A 16,432-nucleotide genomic window follows, 5' to 3' on the forward strand; every position below is an offset into this window, starting at 1 on the left:
TGAATGAAACATCTGAGGATTTGAGATAGTAGGGTTCATTAAATCCTCACGGGCCCCAAAAGACTATAATCTAGGCCTTCCCCATCCCAATTCCAAGGCTATTTCTCCCATTTGGTCTGTTAATTTAACTCACTTCTTTAGATTCAGACTCCATGAGAAGAGACAATTTTTTTAATGCTTTATTCTTAGCATCCAGGACACTATTTGGCACTTAGTAGGTACCCAATAAATGCTGAATTCAAAAAAAATCAGTCATTTTTATCTTAATGATCTTAATGATTTTTATCATCATAATCTTAGTTAACTTTTCAAATTATCTTCACATTTACAAAAGACAACATAAAGTGTGGTTGAGAGCAAAAGCTAATTTTCTATAATAGATGTTAGATTATACCCTGAGTTGCTGAAACTTTCAATCTGCAGTTTTAATTGCTGACTTGAGCAACCAAGAAACTGGTGAAAATAGAAAAAAAAGGTCACAGAAGAAGTATTGGCCTCTTGTAACTTTCTCTCTGCTTCCTACCATTCCAAAAATCTAAGAATATTTATTAAACTTGATAAGGAATAAAAACAGCCAAAAATATCAAACCTTAACATCCCAGTCTGTGGCTCAATAGAAAGTGTGAAGAATCATCTTCTAGAATAGGCCACTTGATTAATAATTTCTAAATTACCTGACTGTTGATTTCCTGCATTATCTTTATTCATTTTTTAAAATAAAGTCATAAAGAACACAACTTATAATCACTACTGCTTGGGGTAGAGCAATAAGATTTTATGTTTCCATGTAGTTTTTCAGGCACTGACTATAAAGACCAAAACCAAGGTTGACTGTCATCCCAAAGGCCAGTTACAGGCAGGAAGTCCTTCCAGAGCTCTAGGGGGAAAGGTGAAAGGAAAGGAAAGAACAGCAAAAGAGACGGAGGTAAGAAAAAAAAAAAAACCTCTCCAACAGCTATGCTTTATTTCATCCACAGGAACAGGTCTTTGCCCTAACATGGCTTTATACTATAAATGATAACTACTGTTGTTCATCAAGCAGCTATGTGCTACGTGCTTCACATGCATGGTATCATTTGATTAAATCCTCACCAATCCTTACTGTAAGGAAACCACTATCATCTTGAAGACATCAGGATCTAGTACTTACCCATGGATATATACATAGAAATTAACCTTGCTAGGACTTGATAGTTCTTTGGAATCTAGGGCCCCTGCACTTCACCTTCATATTGTACTGTCTCCCGAAGAACAATACATGTTTTATGGACCATGCGCAAGCTGCAATGTAAAAAATGCTGTTTCCTTGCTCATGCCTTGGTTGCTAACCTTTCTCACTTAAATCCCATCAAACAACTTATTTGGAGTCAATGGATAGTAAGAATGCAAAAGAAAAAATGGTGAGCACACAGTGTTCAGCACTGGAATCATAAAAGAGGCACCTTGGAAGGGGCCACAAGTAAATGTTGAAATATCAAGTAGCTGTGAGTCTTGTTTTCACTAAACCTATTTTTAAGGAGGACTTATTACATGTATTGCAACCCCATCCTCTATCCCACTCCCTACCACATATGTAATACTGCTCCACAAATGGAAGGGTACAGAATTCAAATCCTGATTGCCCCTCTGCCCAAAGGAAAAAAAAAAAAAAAGATAGTCAAGGACAGTCTCTATGGAAGGACCCAGAGAATCATTTCATCCAGTATCATGGGATGTGAGAACCCTTCAGCCACCCCCTCCATTTCCCAAATCATCTTGCAGCCTTAGTAAAAGAGAGGAAAGAGATTTACCTGCTTCTATTGAGGCTGAAGCCTGAAAGTCATGTATAACCTTTGAAGGACTGTAATGGTTTTAATCACAGGAATAGCATCTTTTTGAGAGGCAGGAGAGAGAAAGGAGCTGAAACACTCTGCAAATATTAACCCGGCTATTTTGGAGCAACGGCTATTGCCTTTGAAATCTTTCATCATGGGTCTATACTTAGAATTCAGATGAGCACAGGGGGAGGGGAGTGGGGCAATGTTAATCCCCAGTTGTTTTGAAGTTGTCCTGTAAGCAGGTTAGTATCTAAACTGCCCCAAATGGAAGCGTTCAATGCTTTGTTTAAATTATGTGATTCTCTCTGTGTAACCTGGTCTGCACATAGATGGTCAGAATACTCTGGGAGGTGACACTTCTCAGTTTTCTTTCAAACTAGATGTTCTAGAGAGCACTAGCTGCAATCACATTGGGAGACTGATGCTCCATGACAGCTAAAAGTTGGATTGAGTTTCAGGAGCTACTATATATAAAGCTGGGTCGACTTATGTCACTGCACTAATTAAATGCCATCTGGGTGGTTCCTCTGGGTTTTTGAGTCCATCACCCAGTTCAGATCGAGTCAGAGGCCAAGGAGGAGAACATGATGATGGACCTTTTTGAAACTGGCTCCTATTTTTTCTACTTGGATGGGGAAAATGTTACTCTGCAGCCATTAGAAGTGGCAGAAGGCTCTCCTTTGTACCCAGGGAGTGATGGTACCCTGTCCCCCTGCCAGGACCAAATGCCCCCGGAAGCGGGGAGCGACAGCAGCGGAGAGGAACATGTCCTGGCGCCCCCGGGCCTGCAGCCTCCACACTGCCCCGGCCAGTGTCTGATCTGGGCTTGCAAGACCTGCAAGAGAAAATCTGCCCCCACGGACCGGCGAAAGGCCGCCACCCTGCGCGAAAGGAGGAGGCTAAAGAAAATTAACGAGGCCTTCGAGGCACTGAAGCGGCGGACTGTGGCCAACCCCAACCAGAGGCTGCCCAAGGTGGAGATTCTGCGGAGTGCCATCAGCTATATTGAGCGGCTGCAGGACCTGCTGCACAGGCTGGATCAGCAGGAGAAAATGCAGGAGCTGGGGGTGGACCCCTTCAGCTACAGACCCAAGCAAGAAAACGTAAGCCTAGATGCTGCCGGGGCAGGGAAATGCAAAGGCTAATTAAACGCCTTCCTCGGGGCCTTAACCTCCAGCTGCTTGGTCTTTTTTCCCTTCCCCCTTTCTCGCCCGCCCCTCCCGCTCCGTCTCTAATGAACCCCCAGTGGCCCAAGAAGACCGGGTGCTTGCAATAGGCAGGAAATGCGTACCCCGCCCGAGGAAGCAGGAAAGCCGCCCCCCCACCACGCAACCCCACCCCCGGAACCGATGTTTCTTTCCTAATCTGCTGCTGCTTTGGTTTTCCCTCCAGCTTGAGGGTGCGGATTTCCTGCGCACCTGCAGCTCCCAGTGGCCAAGTGTTTCCGATCATTCCAGGGGGCTCGTGATAACTGCTAAAGAAGGTAAAGTAAAAGAAAGGGCTCTGGGCCGCACCAGAGAAAATCCGGGAGGTGGATAGGATGCTCGGGCCGAGAGGGCTCGAAGCGACAGCAGGGACGCACCCTGCGAAAAGGGCGCTCTTTGCTCGCAGGGACCAGGCCTTTCTGCGCAGCCAAAGCGGCCTCGCGCGGGGCGCGGAGCTGCTTCGTTTTCCTTCTTTGGGTGCTATGTTTGTGTGTGTGTTTTTTGCACTTAGGAGGAGCAAGTATTGATTCGTCAGCCTCGAGTAGCCTTCGATGCCTTTCTTCCATCGTGGACAGTATTTCCTCGGAGGAACGCAAACTCCCCTGCGTGGAGGAGGTGGTGGAGAAGTAACTGGACCGGCGCTTGAGACCTTCTCCACGCAGCAGGAAGACCCCACCAACGCTTCCTGGCCTAATCCTTTAGATTAGGTCACATTATATTAACATTTAGGAACCTAGACCGAAAAGTTGGTGAAAGAGAAGGAGACACATTCACAAAGAAACATTGCGAAAACTGTTGTCAGGCTCAAATGAAAAAGCCTTTCGGCCTTGGGCTTTCATTTTATTTATTTTTTTATTTTGGAACCTCGAGTGGCTTAGGTCTAGCCTCCTTATTTTGTTTTTGTTTGGTTGATTTTATAATATATTAACTTTTATTACGGTGATCCTTTTGTGCCATGTTCAAAAAAAGTTCATTCCTGTCTAAAGTGGGAACGTTGCATTTAATGTTAGGGGTATTTAATGTTTTTTTTGTAAATAGTTTAGCACTTTCATTTTTTATGTAAACCTAAAATATATTTTAAATGTGGAATGATGTATATAAAATGTGCGAGGATCCTGGTATTGTAATATTAAAAAGAAGTTTCTATATGAACAAAGTTGGTCCTAGTTTGATGGAACTGGAAAAATATGTTTGGAGGCATGTATACAAAAATAAAGAGGAGCCATATTTTAATTTAGACACCACACAAGCCCATTTATTTGGGTGTTTTCTTACAGGCCAATTGAAAGGGAGGAAATTTGGCTTTCCTTAGTCTGAATTAAACTGGATACTTTTCTATCTGTCGTAGACCTCACACTTGTCATTGGAAGTGAATAGTGCCCAGAAGAAAAATGTCATTTTCCTTTTGTCAGCATCTTTTTCCGTCTGTTTTTACACTCCTCTACCTGGAGAACTGGGTGAGATTTACTTACCCAAAGTTAACAATGGAATTCTCAATCTAGGAAAATATGGTTGCAAGAAATTACCACACCAAAACTGTGCTCATTTCCCGAAAAGATCTTCAGCGGATTGACCCCCAAATTGCCGTCCCTCTTATTCTTCCCAGGTCGCTCTTGTCCTGAAGTGCGGCTCTGGAGTTCCCGGGTCTGCACTGGCCTCAGGGCCGGATCTCGGGGCCTCCTCCCCAGTTTTCTTGAACTAGACTGGTCCCTAGCAGACTGGAATATCCTCAAGGCCTCGTTTGGCTTGGGTTTGTTTTCCACACACAAAAGATAAAAGAAATGGGCAATCTGTCTCTGGAGGTGGGGTGGGCTCCTTTGAAGGGAGGGCTGCTTAGAGTGAGGGAAGGTTTCAATGGTTGAGGACAAAAGACAACAACAACACACATGCAACCTCTTAGCCGGGCCAAACAGCAAAGCCCCAGAGAGGCTAGAAGCTCCAGGAGCTCCTCACCATGCGGATTTTACAACGTGTGCCAGGTTTGTTTATCCTGTAACCGTAGGAAGAAACGACCACCAAGAAACACAGTGGGAAGTGAGGCAGAGGAGAGGAGGAAGCCATTTCTTTTGAATTGCAACTTCTCTCTTAGATTCTGTAGGTGGCACCTTCACTCCCTTCCCCTACCCCTGAACTTCTACCTTTCCTCCTCCCCGCGAACAGCTAGTCATCAGTTAGCAGATGTGAAAATCAAATCGGATTCAGTATTTCCCAGCCCACCGTTTCCTTCCTAACCCTCCAGAGGCTGGACCTTCTTGTTGCGCAGACAGCACCACAGACAGCGCCCCCTGCAGGTACAGAGCTGTATCTTGCCCCTTTTTCCTCTCAGAAAGGAAGGCCTCTTCCTGGGGATAATAATAGTCACTGTGTTTTCTGAGTATATGGGAAATTCAGATTTCTTCTAATATACATTTGAAATGCAGAAAGGTTCATAGTGGAAGCTGACATTGACATACAATCTCTTTTAAAGTTTTGGGAGAGGCAGGTGGGAGATTTAGCGGATGCAAACTGCTGAGCCTGTGTGGGGTTGACTACCTAGATGGAATCCAGGCTGCCACTGTCTAGGCCTAGTCACTGCTCATTCTTAGTCCCGTTTCCTCCTGAGGTTGTGAAGATTCACTGAGATAACACATGTGAAGTGCTTAGCCAAAATGGCACAAAATAAACACTAGATGCCAGCTCTCTTCTTCATTAGTCAATTCAAAGACCCTTTTCTTCCACCAAAAGTCATAGTTTCTTCAGCCTTTCTTTGATCTGGCTGGGGAAAGTATTTACAACAATGAGAACAAAAGCAACATAAATGAGCCATTCTTAGTATTTAAATATTAACTCATAATCCTACAACAGATGAGAGAGGTACTGCTATTACTTTTACTTCAAAGAACATCCGTGGAACAGAGTTTCCTGCACTTGGTTAAGTACTGCATAGAGCCAGGATTCAGAGCCAGTCAATTATCAATGGATTCAAGCCTGTGTTCTTAACCATCATGTTCTGTGAAAGAGATGCCTTGGCACATTGGCAATTTCTTTCCTCTTTTTTTTTTTTTTTTTTTTTTTTTTTCTGTTTAAGGGGTGATGTGTCCCCTGTTGCCCAGGCTTGAACTCCTGGGTTCAAGTGATCCTCCAGCCTCAGCCTTTCAGGTAGCTGGGACTACAGGCCCATTCCACTGGGCCCAGCTTGCCTTGGGAAATTAATAAGCAACATCTTACGGTCTGGGGAAAAATATGGCTCTCCTTGACATTTGTTTTCCAAAAGCTCTTTCTCAAGAGTGGCTAGCTAGTGAACTCCAAATTAGAGCAGTAAGTTAAAAAAGTAAGTGGTAAAGCATTTCAAATTATCCAACCAAAACATGTGTGAATATGTCTGGGTAGTGTCTATGCTCATTAATTATGCTTATTAGATACCCATCATTTTCTCCCTGAGAATCAATAGGGTTTTCCCCTAAATTGTATATCTGTACACTTCTATTTTTAAAATTCAAATTTATTATGCAACACAAATAAAATAATGTAACTGATTAAGTGAACTCGTTTAATTTATAATTTAGCATATACTTATAGTAAGATCTGTGTTATAAATGGCTCTACAGCAGAATGCTTTTATTAATTCATGGACTTTACTTGTTGATGGATTTTATTCAGTCTTTGCAAGCCAAATCCTTTCTATCTCTCTTAGCTGGGTAACTTGAGAAATTGTTTGGAATAAGTTTGCCTATGGAAGTCTCTTCATTAAATAGAGCAAATATTTCCCAAAGACTTCATGTGACCTCCACTGCTACAGATGACATGTTAGGCTTTCCAATGAAATCCTTGGTGTGTTTGCAATTAAAATGTTTTTGTTTGATATTAATGATGATAATCTTTACTGAGGCCAAAGCCAAAATAAACAGGGCTGTGGAAGCAGAAAATCAAGACATAATAACTTGGTAAAGATAAGCAATTTGGGATTAAATTCAAGCCTCTTTCCAGAGGCAGGTATAAAGCTATCAAATACAAAATAATGAGCGATTTTCTTTATTATATTACTACAGAAATGATTTGCAGAAAATCAAATGTCGGCTTTCATACTAATTTTAATACCTGGATCACTGAATTCCAAGCCTGAACACTGGAAATCCCCTTATGTCTAACAGTCTTATTTATTTTTCTCCAAACTATTGCGTATGTTTTGGGGGTGGAGGGAATGCTGGAATTTACGGTTCACAACTACTTATGAAACTAGCAGAGAAATCTTGGGATGCTGAAAGTGACCTCTATCCTTATTAAGACTTTTTTTTTTTTTTTTTTTTTTTTTACTAAAGTTAGTTTACCCAGTTGTTTTTATCTTCTAGTAATATTTTATCCCATTTCATCATTTCAAATCACTCTCCCACAACACCATAGCTGAAATTTTTTTTAACATTTTTGTTTAAACTTTGAATATCTAATTGCCGAATCCAATGCACTGATAAATTATCAATAACATAGTATTTTCTCAAAGAGCCAAACCACCAAGCTATTTCTCTGACAGGCCCCTCCAGTCACTCTCTTAAACTATTAAACTTATAAAAGATGATCCTCCATCGTAGACGTTTCACTCTGAAAAAAGCAAATTTTTTGCAAGCCTAGTTCAGAGTCACTCTGAGATGGAATGGCTATGCCATGTGCTGCAACAAAGGTAACGCTGTAAGAACTGGCTACTTTCTGTACTCTCAAGGCTGCTAAATGTCCTTACTTAGGCCTTTGATCTCTCCTGGAAGTCCTCTAATTCAAGCAGAGGCCAATGTCTTCCTCAGCTGTCTTCACAAATTCTTCCAGCAGCTCTGGCAGGTACTAATGTGTTTACTTAGGTGTGCCTGATTCCCAGAGCTAATAGCAGTTTGCAATTGTTTAGCACATTGTGAAGTCATCTATAATACAAAAAATATCAAGAATAATTCCCTTAGTACAGGAGTTGATAAGGATCTGCAGGTAGGGGCAGAAGTGAAATGGAACGGATGTATCCTTCTATATGTATTTGTTTTCTCTCTCTAAGAAAAGCATAGAGAATTTTCAATAATGCAGAAAGCCTAGGGTGGGCAAAATTTACTAGAAGAGGAAGGTATGAGAATCATTTTGCTGGTGTGGTCTGTCCATCACTATTAATGTGTTGCCAAAATGCTTAAACTAACACAGATTTCACTTAAAAAAAAGAGAAAAAAGTTGATGTTACTTAAAGGTCATTGCAATTAGAACCTGGTTATAATTCTAAATTATAAGAAAATCAAATGTATTTATTTTTTTCAGAATATAAAATGAAAAAAAAAATCTACTTCACCAGAGCCTTTGTGGGTATCCATTTATAGCACCAGAGGTGACTGGGTTTTCTTCCCCTCATCTACCCACTGTTAGACTTTCCTAGCAGACAGTGTTGGAGTGTCATTTCTAACAACCTGCTTACATATGAAATAAATGTGCGTTTTCTGCGCATGCAAGAAATTCACTTCTCTGCAGAAATAGTGGAAAACTTATTTTGATTCTTTGTGTAAGGAGCAAAAGCCAATCTAGTCCCATTTTGAGTACAAAAGGGTGCCCTGAGTAGATCTTTTTAGAGCCATTTTTAAAACTTTTTACATGCTTCCCTGGCCAACGCATTAAAAAAAAAAAAAAAAAAAAAAAGTTTTTCTCTATGTTGCTCACCCAGTTCTTTATTTTTCCCCTTCCAGGTCTCCCCTGAGAAAAGAGCAGGGCGACCGCTCCTGAATCGGGACGCCTTGGCCATCTTTGTGGTGCTGATTGCCTACCTTCTTAGCATATTGCTTCTCTCTCTCTCTCTTTCTCTCTCTCTCTCTCTCTTTCTTCTCTCGCCCCTGACAGCGTTTTAAAAGTTTTGTCTTATTTCTTTTTACTTTGGTGCTCTGAGATCCTATTTTCAGCACTTGCGTCCCAAGGGCTCTCAACTCCGGACCCTGTTCTCCTGCTAGCAAGTCCCATTAAGCCGCCGGGCGCTTGTGTTTTCTCGGCTTCTTTAGTTCCAGTTGCTCGCGGCACTCTGGTAACTTTGTTTTGAGATCACCTTACCAAAGACAGCTTTAACCTCTGAGAACTGCCCTTACTGACAGAGGGTCCTGAGTGACAGCGTCTTCCCAGGCACGGGAACCAGGGAAAGATGTTGAGTAGCCAGCTTTTGTAAGTTTATGCTCTGGAGCGCTAAGGAAGCGCACGGAGCCTAAATTAATTGAAGAAGAAAACGAACAAAATCACCTCTAGGAGTAGGAGCTGTGATGACAGGATGCCCAGTTTCCAATCTTGTGTGACCTTGGGGCAAATAACCTAGTACCTGAAGCTCGGGTTTACTTTCTTTCTACAATGGGTCCAATAATAGCTCCCACAGGGTGGTTTGGAGTATTAATTGTTAGGTTAATCTATGGAAAGGGTTGAGAACAGTGCGCGGCAAATAGAAAATTCTCAATAATTGTTAGTTAAAAATATTTCACGCTGAGGGGCTTGAGTACAAATCACAGTAAGTGCTTTCAGAAATTAGCTGAACGATGAGCAGAAGCGTAACCTCTAACTTTCACTCAGACTTTAAAGACCAAGTTTATTTGTGTCCAAATCACAAGTCTGAGCTCATTTGTGGACTCCACAGCCAAAAATAAATAAATAAATAAAACAGTGGTCATATGGCTGCTGATAGAAACTGTGGGACTTGGCTGAGAATTCCCAGGGGAGGATATCTACCCACTATTGTATTTCAGAGGTAGCAATGTGCTTTGCATTTGCTGTGCATTTGAATGTTTCCACCAGCATGGATGGCATCTTAGATTCCACCTGGGTTCTTCTTGAACTTGCCTCTTTTTATCTGGCGTAGCCCTGGATACCGTATTCATTTCAAAGGCAGCGACTTGTTAATAGCACTAAAAAAGGTGCAGATGGATTTCCCACTGGTCAGATGATTAAGCAGCCCATTGGTGTGAGAGGGAGCCTGATTTTCAGGAGAGATCTTTGTCTTAGAAATGACAGGACAGAAGAGAGGAGACAGCAATGATGTGGCTAGCAAACCTTAGTGACTGACAGTGTCACTCTCCCACTTCTGGTTTTCAAGGTCTTCACTTTAGAGAGAAGATCTCACCCTGAAAAGGTTGATACTTCTCTGGCCCCTAAAGATGCTGGATGAACCAGGTTGCTTTAAGAAAATAATTCTGAAAAAAAAAAAAAAGTACAAAGTTCCATTCACTGAAAGAAATAGTGATGATAATAATAATAACAATATTAGGAAGGAAGACTCCCTCCTCTTCCCAATAACTTTGGAGCCACAATATTTATTGAACTGGGTGACCCTAGGTTGAGTTGAGAACACTCTGGCTTCTTTTAACTGGGCCACAAGACCTAGTCCAAAACCCCAGACTAATTGTGTAGACCTTAAGTAATTGCTTTTCCTAAACATAAACAGCGCCTCCCAACCCAAGTAACCTGAAAGTGGATTAAGGGTGGAGGAGGATTGGTAAAAGCTGAGTAATAGATTCATTCTCACTTAAATGACAACCCTCCCCTCTTGCCTTCTATCCATCGAAGTTCCAAAGACCCTGCTGTGATTGCTTTTCTGGAAGGCTTTTGTCACTGAAGTGTGTGAAGTTACTCCTGGTTTGAGGAGTTGGAAATTTTACACGAGTCAAGGATTGCAGTGGCAGCAGCTGGGACGCATCTGTAACGGTGTTAGTTTGCCTGAAAGCAGAAAATTAGCAACCCCAAAGCCCAGCTTGGCTGTTTAGTCTGTAGAAATGACAGGGCGGAGCAGAAAGACAGGGAGAAAGGAGACTCGCCCCCTGGAAAGGGAGTTTGCCATTGAAAACTGGGCTTCTATTGGAAATCTCAGAGACACTTTCAATGCAGGTCTTTGGCCTGCTCAGGATCTAGGGAGCGCCTGGCACAAAGGAGAAGGTGCTCAGCAAATACTGTGCAGAAGGGCAAAAGGAAGGAAGAAAGGACGGGAGGAATGTTCCTGGTCACCTGGCCCTCCTGTGCCCCACCTCCTTTTAGATGAGCAGACATACAGGGAGAACTCAGAGCAAGCCCCCTCATGGGAAAATAAACCTCCCTCCCTACCTTCAATAAGGTAGAGCCTAGAATAAATGACAATCAGAGCAAAATTTTACTCATCTGAAGCTATACAAAACAGATTTTAAAAGGCAAACCATATATTCACTCCAAGTTTGAAAATGCCACTTCAAGTTTTTAGCAACCATTATTCAATCCAATGGCTGGAAAAAATTTTCGAGATCATCGAAGTTCATGAAAAAGAGAAACAAACACCTCCAAATCAGGTGATTCCTCATGCCCAGGACTGGGAGGGCAGGTCAGCTCTTGGTGCCAGTGAAAGGGATTTCTATTTATTGTCACTATTTTAAAATATGTGTGCAATTGCAAAAAGTTGGACTGCCTTCGTTACTTTTGTGTGGAACACTCCTTAAGTAATCCCTTGTTTTAGCTTATCTAAAGAGTGCAAATGAGCAGGTTGGGGACCCACTCCCGCCCCAGCAGAAATGCAGTAAAACCATTAGAGTCAAAAGGGGCAGTACACAGCGGATTGTCTCTAGAGCAAAGGCGGAGGTTTGTCCAGACAGCCCCTGCGGGGGTTGCGGTGGGATATGCTAATAGTGCCTGGCCACTGGGGCCGGCCTCCCTCCCGAAAGAATATATAAAGAACCCCAACCCCAGCTTGTCGACCCAGGCCAACAGGCGTCTGCCCTTGTTAATTACCGGAGCCAGAGACCAGGGAGCTCCGCCCGGGATCCGCCCGTCGGCAGAGGCGCCAGGCTCCGGTTTCTCCCTATCCCTCTCGCTGCCATCCAGGTGCACCGCCTGCCTCTCTGCAGGATGGATGTGATGGATGGCTGCCAGTTCTCACCTTCTGAGTACTTCTACGACGGCTCCTGCATCCCGTCCCCCGAGGGTGAATTTGGGGACGAGTTTGTGCCGCGAGTGGCTGCCTTCGGAGCGCACAAAGCAGAGCTGCAGGGCTCAGACGAGGACGAGCACGTGCGAGCGCCTACCGGCCACCACCAGGCTGGTCACTGCCTCATGTGGGCCTGCAAAGCCTGCAAGAGGAAGTCCACCACCATGGATCGGCGGAAGGCAGCCACCATGCGCGAGAGGAGGCGCCTGAAGAAGGTCAACCAGGCTTTCGAAACCCTCAAGAGGTGCACCACGACCAACCCCAACCAGAGGCTGCCCAAGGTGGAGATCCTCAGGAATGCCATCCGCTACATCGAGAGCCTACAGGAGTTGCTGAGAGAGCAGGTGGAGAACTACTATAGCCTGCCGGGACAGAGCTGCTCAGAGCCCACCAGCCCTACCTCCAACTGTTCTGATGGCATGGTAAGCAATAGATCTGGTACCTAGCTAGGCTACCCTAATCTTTTCTGAAGTCCTTACACCTCATTTAACCAGGTGTAGCGGGAAGAGTGGGGTGGAGGCAGATGCTGAGTTGCTTTAAAATAAGAGAGGGGTCCACATTTAGAAAGACTCCCCAAACCGCTGCTGAACGAGATTTTAGTTTGACTTTCTAGCAGGTTCTAGGTGTACACTGTAATCGAGGGTTGACATGAGAGATAGGTGGCTGTGAATGATCACTCACATGTTTTCTCCATTCCTGAATTTATTTTCAAAATATGCCATCTGTGGATCATGCGCTACACTAATATGTAAAGGCACCGTTTATAACTTAATGAGGAAATGGAAAGAAATACCCACATGACCCCAGTTCCTGCTCCAATGAGGCCTGGCTGAAAGATGTTGATGCATTCTTTGTAGAGGGCGTTTGCTCCAAGGCTGCCAGGTTTTAATGTGTTTTTGTCCTGGGAAAGTGTTCTTTCCCTGAATTAGTGTGGCTTTCTTCTACTCCAATCCATTTTGCATGGTTAACCCAATGCACATTGCTGCTGAATTCCACCCCCTCTTCCCTTTGCTGCTGCCCTCTTCTTCTTCAAGCACAGAGATTGACCTCAGTGCCCTGGGAATTTGGAGAGGGCTAGCTCTTCCTAAATCAAGGCAGTGAAGGTGATTGACAGTGTTCGGTTACAGAGCTGGTGGGCAAGCACAGCCTCACCGTCGGTCAGAACATCTTTTGCCAAGACCTGAAAACAAACTTTGTTGTGTGTCTCGTATTATAGCCCGAATGTAACAGTCCTGTCTGGTCCAGAAAACGCAGCACTTTTGACAGCATCTACTGTTCTGATGTATCAAATGGTAAGAATTGATAACTTCACAGGAGTTTAAAGACCGGTTCATTCTGACAATTCAGCCTATAAAATTCTGTTCTTCCTGACAGTACTGGGGAAGGGAATGGAAGTGATGGTTCTTACAGGGAGGCTTTGGCAAAGCAAAATAAACACATCTTCTGCTCCAAATCCCCCTAGCAGACACGCACACACACATGCACACACACTGTCGCTTGAAATATTATCAGGAGGCTTCCCCACTCCGCACCTCTACCCCTCAGGAATTGCCAGATATTTGCTGCAAATTTCTATGTTAGGGTTTCTGTGACCACCTGACCTCTGAGTGTCAGAGGAGCTGACCCACAGTTTAAGGAGCAACATAAGCAAGTCTGTCTATCTTGGGCTAATTATTTTTTAATGCTTTTCTCCTTGTATCCTTAGTATATGCCACAGATAAAAACTCCTTATCCAGCTTGGATTGCTTATCCAACATAGTGGACCGGATCACCTCCTCAGAGCAACCTGGGTTGCCTCTCCAGGATCCGGCGTCTCTCTCTCCAGTTGCCAGCACCGATTCACAGCCTGCAACTCCAGGGGCTTCTAGTTCCAGGCTTATTTATCATGTGCTATGAACTAATTTTCTGGTCTATATCACTTCTTCCAGGAGGGCCTAATACACAGAAAGAAGAAGGCTTCAAAAAGTCCCAAACCAAGACAACATGTATATAAAGATTTCTTTTCAGTTGTAAATTTGTAAAGATTACCTTGCCACTTTATAAGAAAGTGTATTTAACTAAAAAGTCATCATTGCAAATAATACTTTCTTCTTCTTTATTCTTCTTTGCTTTAGATATTAATACATAGTTCCAATAATAGTATTTCTGATAGGGGGCAATTCATTGAGGATAGCTTGTTGCAATGCTATATATATATATATATATACACACATGTATATGTATATGTGTATATATATATACACATGTATATGTATATATATATATACATGTATATGTGTGTGTATATATATATATATAAAAAATCTTGCTCATCAAAATGTCTCTGGTGTTTAGAGCTTTATCTTTTTCTTTAAAACATTAAGGTAGCTGAGAATCAGTTAAATGGAATTTTAAATATATTTAACTATTTCTTTTCTCTTTAATCCTTTAGTTATATTGTATTAAATAAAAATATAACAATACTGCCTAATGTATATATTTTGATCTTTTCTTGTAAGAAATGTATCTTTTAAATGTAAGCACAAAATAGTACTTTGTGGATAATTTCAAGATATAAGAAATTTTGGAAATTCCACCATAAATAAAATTTTTTACTACAAGAAATATTTTGGCTCATGATCTTTTAAAAGAACACTCCTAATGGAATTACTATTCATTGACATGAAATCTTTACGTGTGGGCTGAAAATTCTTAAACAGTTGGCTTTTCAGATAAATCTGAATATTTATCATTTTCATTAACCCAGTTTAGGTCCTGTTGATGTCACAAATGAAAATATCATATTTTCTTTTAAATGTATTTCAAGTGAGCCTGCTAAATGAAACTTTTCCTTTATCTTAGAACTGTACCATATACTATCAAGTCATTTGTGTGTGAAGGGAAGATAGAGGTTATTCAGGACAATAACACATGCTTTTTAAAAAAAGACTATACAATATTACATCATTTTAATACCTATAGTACAATAGAAGGCGTGAGTTAAGTCATATTTACTTTTTCTACCTGCCTGAAAATATCTTGATAATATATACTAATATTGTCAATAAAATATTTAAAGGTATTGGGTTGATTTATATGGCCAGAGTGCCAACATAAGAAAACTTACACAAATTATACTGAAGTGAGACAGATTGAGTTGTCTTCCTCCTTTTTACAGCCTTTTAAATTTTATTGTATTAATCATATCATGTATGCGTGTGTGTGCATGTGTGTATGTAAAACAGACGTATCTCGTATTCATCACCCTAAATCTCCTCTAGAAAGAACTGGTATGAAAAAATTGAACAATTAAGTGGAAAATTAGGTTGAGACAATGATTGGGATAATTCTCACAGGTTTATCATTGAGAGAGATTTTAAAAAGAGATCCTTAAAGTATCTAAAGTAGCTGTTCGCAGAGAACAAATATTGGTAACTATTTAATCCTCTTATATTTACGTTAGTTTAAAATTCCTAACGATTTGTGGTTACATATATTAATTTTTAAAAAGCATGTAGACTCTTTACTAGAGCTTGGCAATGCCAGTGTTCTCAGAAAGCTTTCTCTTTCTCTCTGATGTGATTTGCTCGTGCTTATGCAGTCATGAAGCTTAAAGGAATGGGAATCATTCCATAAGGGAGGGATAAGGGCTGAGTTAAAAAATATAATGGCCAATGTCACTCTGTTAGCATCATGGTCTGACAGGGGACACTGACTTTTAGCCCACAGATATAAGTCTTTACTCATGATTTGAGAGTGTGAGGATTTTACATGAAGAGAATTCAAGAGGGCATGATAGAGATTTGTGTATATTTCCAACATAAGTCTGGGTTATTCACTTTTGTTAGAAACTGTGCTAGGTATATTTTCTCCTTTTGATACTTCTACGGAGACACTGGAGATGTGTTGTTTTTAATAGAATCAGACAGGAAAAAAATTCAAATATTGGTTTAGTTTTTTAAACTTCAATTTTTAAGCACATTACCATATTTTGTTTCATTTAATATAATTAAGCAGAAATATGAAATTTTGGGTTCAAGTGAATGAAAATTAAACTTTTTCATATCAAATCTCAATTGCTTTAAAACTTTGCAAGCATACCTAATTCTCAATGAATATGATAATGATAATTCAAAGTAGTTAGAACCTTTTTGGTGGTCTGGATGTAATACAAAGGGTGCTCAATGTACGATTTAAAACAATATTCTCCATTCCATGTTACTCAGTTAATCTCATTTTCAATGTACTAACATTGGGGACTGACGTCTGCCCAGCACAACAGAGCATTTGCAGTCATGCATGCTTCTTTTTAGACAAGGGACCTTTGGAAATTGGTTTTCCAGTGGTTCAGATCCAGAAAAGTCTTCTTTTCTTTTAAAAAGTAGGGAGAAAAAAGAAATGGAACTCACAAAAGATTGAAGTAAGGATGGAATTTTGTCATCTGTAAATCTCCTGCAGTGAACAGTTGGGTTTCTGAGTTTGTATTAGCCCACTTCACCTCAGCTAATGGAACACATGCA

The 16,432-nt window shown here is 41.5% G+C and overlaps 2 protein-coding genes across 2 annotated transcripts; both read left to right on the forward strand.

Annotated features, from left to right (window-relative positions):
- The first annotated feature begins 2,382 nt into the window (after positions 1-2,382).
- On the forward strand, positions 2,383-4,178 carry MYF6 (myogenic factor 6). Its single transcript, XM_005571633.5, has 3 exons — positions 2,383-2,920; positions 3,210-3,300; positions 3,534-4,178. Exons 1-3 carry the CDS (start codon positions 2,402-2,404, stop codon positions 3,650-3,652), a joined length of 729 nt encoding a protein of 242 aa, XP_005571690.1. The 5' UTR covers positions 2,383-2,401; the 3' UTR covers positions 3,653-4,178.
- A 7,523-nt stretch (positions 4,179-11,701) lies between these two features.
- Positions 11,702-14,528, forward strand: MYF5 (myogenic factor 5). The gene is made up of 3 exons (XM_005571634.4): positions 11,702-12,355; positions 13,150-13,225; positions 13,639-14,528. Exons 1-3 carry the CDS (start codon positions 11,855-11,857, stop codon positions 13,827-13,829), a joined length of 768 nt encoding a protein of 255 aa, XP_005571691.1. The 5' UTR covers positions 11,702-11,854; the 3' UTR covers positions 13,830-14,528.
- Positions 14,529-16,432: the final 1,904 nt, after the last annotated feature.

Source organism: Macaca fascicularis, chromosome 11 (genome assembly GCF_037993035.2).
Source record: "Macaca fascicularis isolate 582-1 chromosome 11, T2T-MFA8v1.1".
Classification (NCBI taxonomy): Eukaryota; Metazoa; Chordata; class Mammalia; order Primates; family Cercopithecidae; genus Macaca; species Macaca fascicularis.

Excerpts from the sequence above, each read along its gene's own strand:
- MYF5 (XM_005571634.4), top strand. The coding sequence starts at position 11,855 with ATGGATGTGATGGATGGCTGCCAGTTCTCACCTTCTGAGTACTTCTAC. Across the intron at positions 12,356-13,149 it reads CCAACTGTTCTGATGGCATG|CCCGAATGTAACAGTCCTGT; the intron begins GTAAGCAATAGA and ends CTCGTATTATAG. Across the intron at positions 13,226-13,638 it reads CTGTTCTGATGTATCAAATG|TATATGCCACAGATAAAAAC; the intron begins GTAAGAATTGAT and ends TTGTATCCTTAG.
- MYF6 (XM_005571633.5), top strand. The coding sequence starts at position 2,402 with ATGATGATGGACCTTTTTGAAACTGGCTCCTATTTTTTCTACTTGGAT. Across the intron at positions 2,921-3,209 it reads ACAGACCCAAGCAAGAAAAC|CTTGAGGGTGCGGATTTCCT; the intron begins GTAAGCCTAGAT and ends TTTTCCCTCCAG. Across the intron at positions 3,301-3,533 it reads CGTGATAACTGCTAAAGAAG|GAGGAGCAAGTATTGATTCG; the intron begins GTAAAGTAAAAG and ends TTTTGCACTTAG.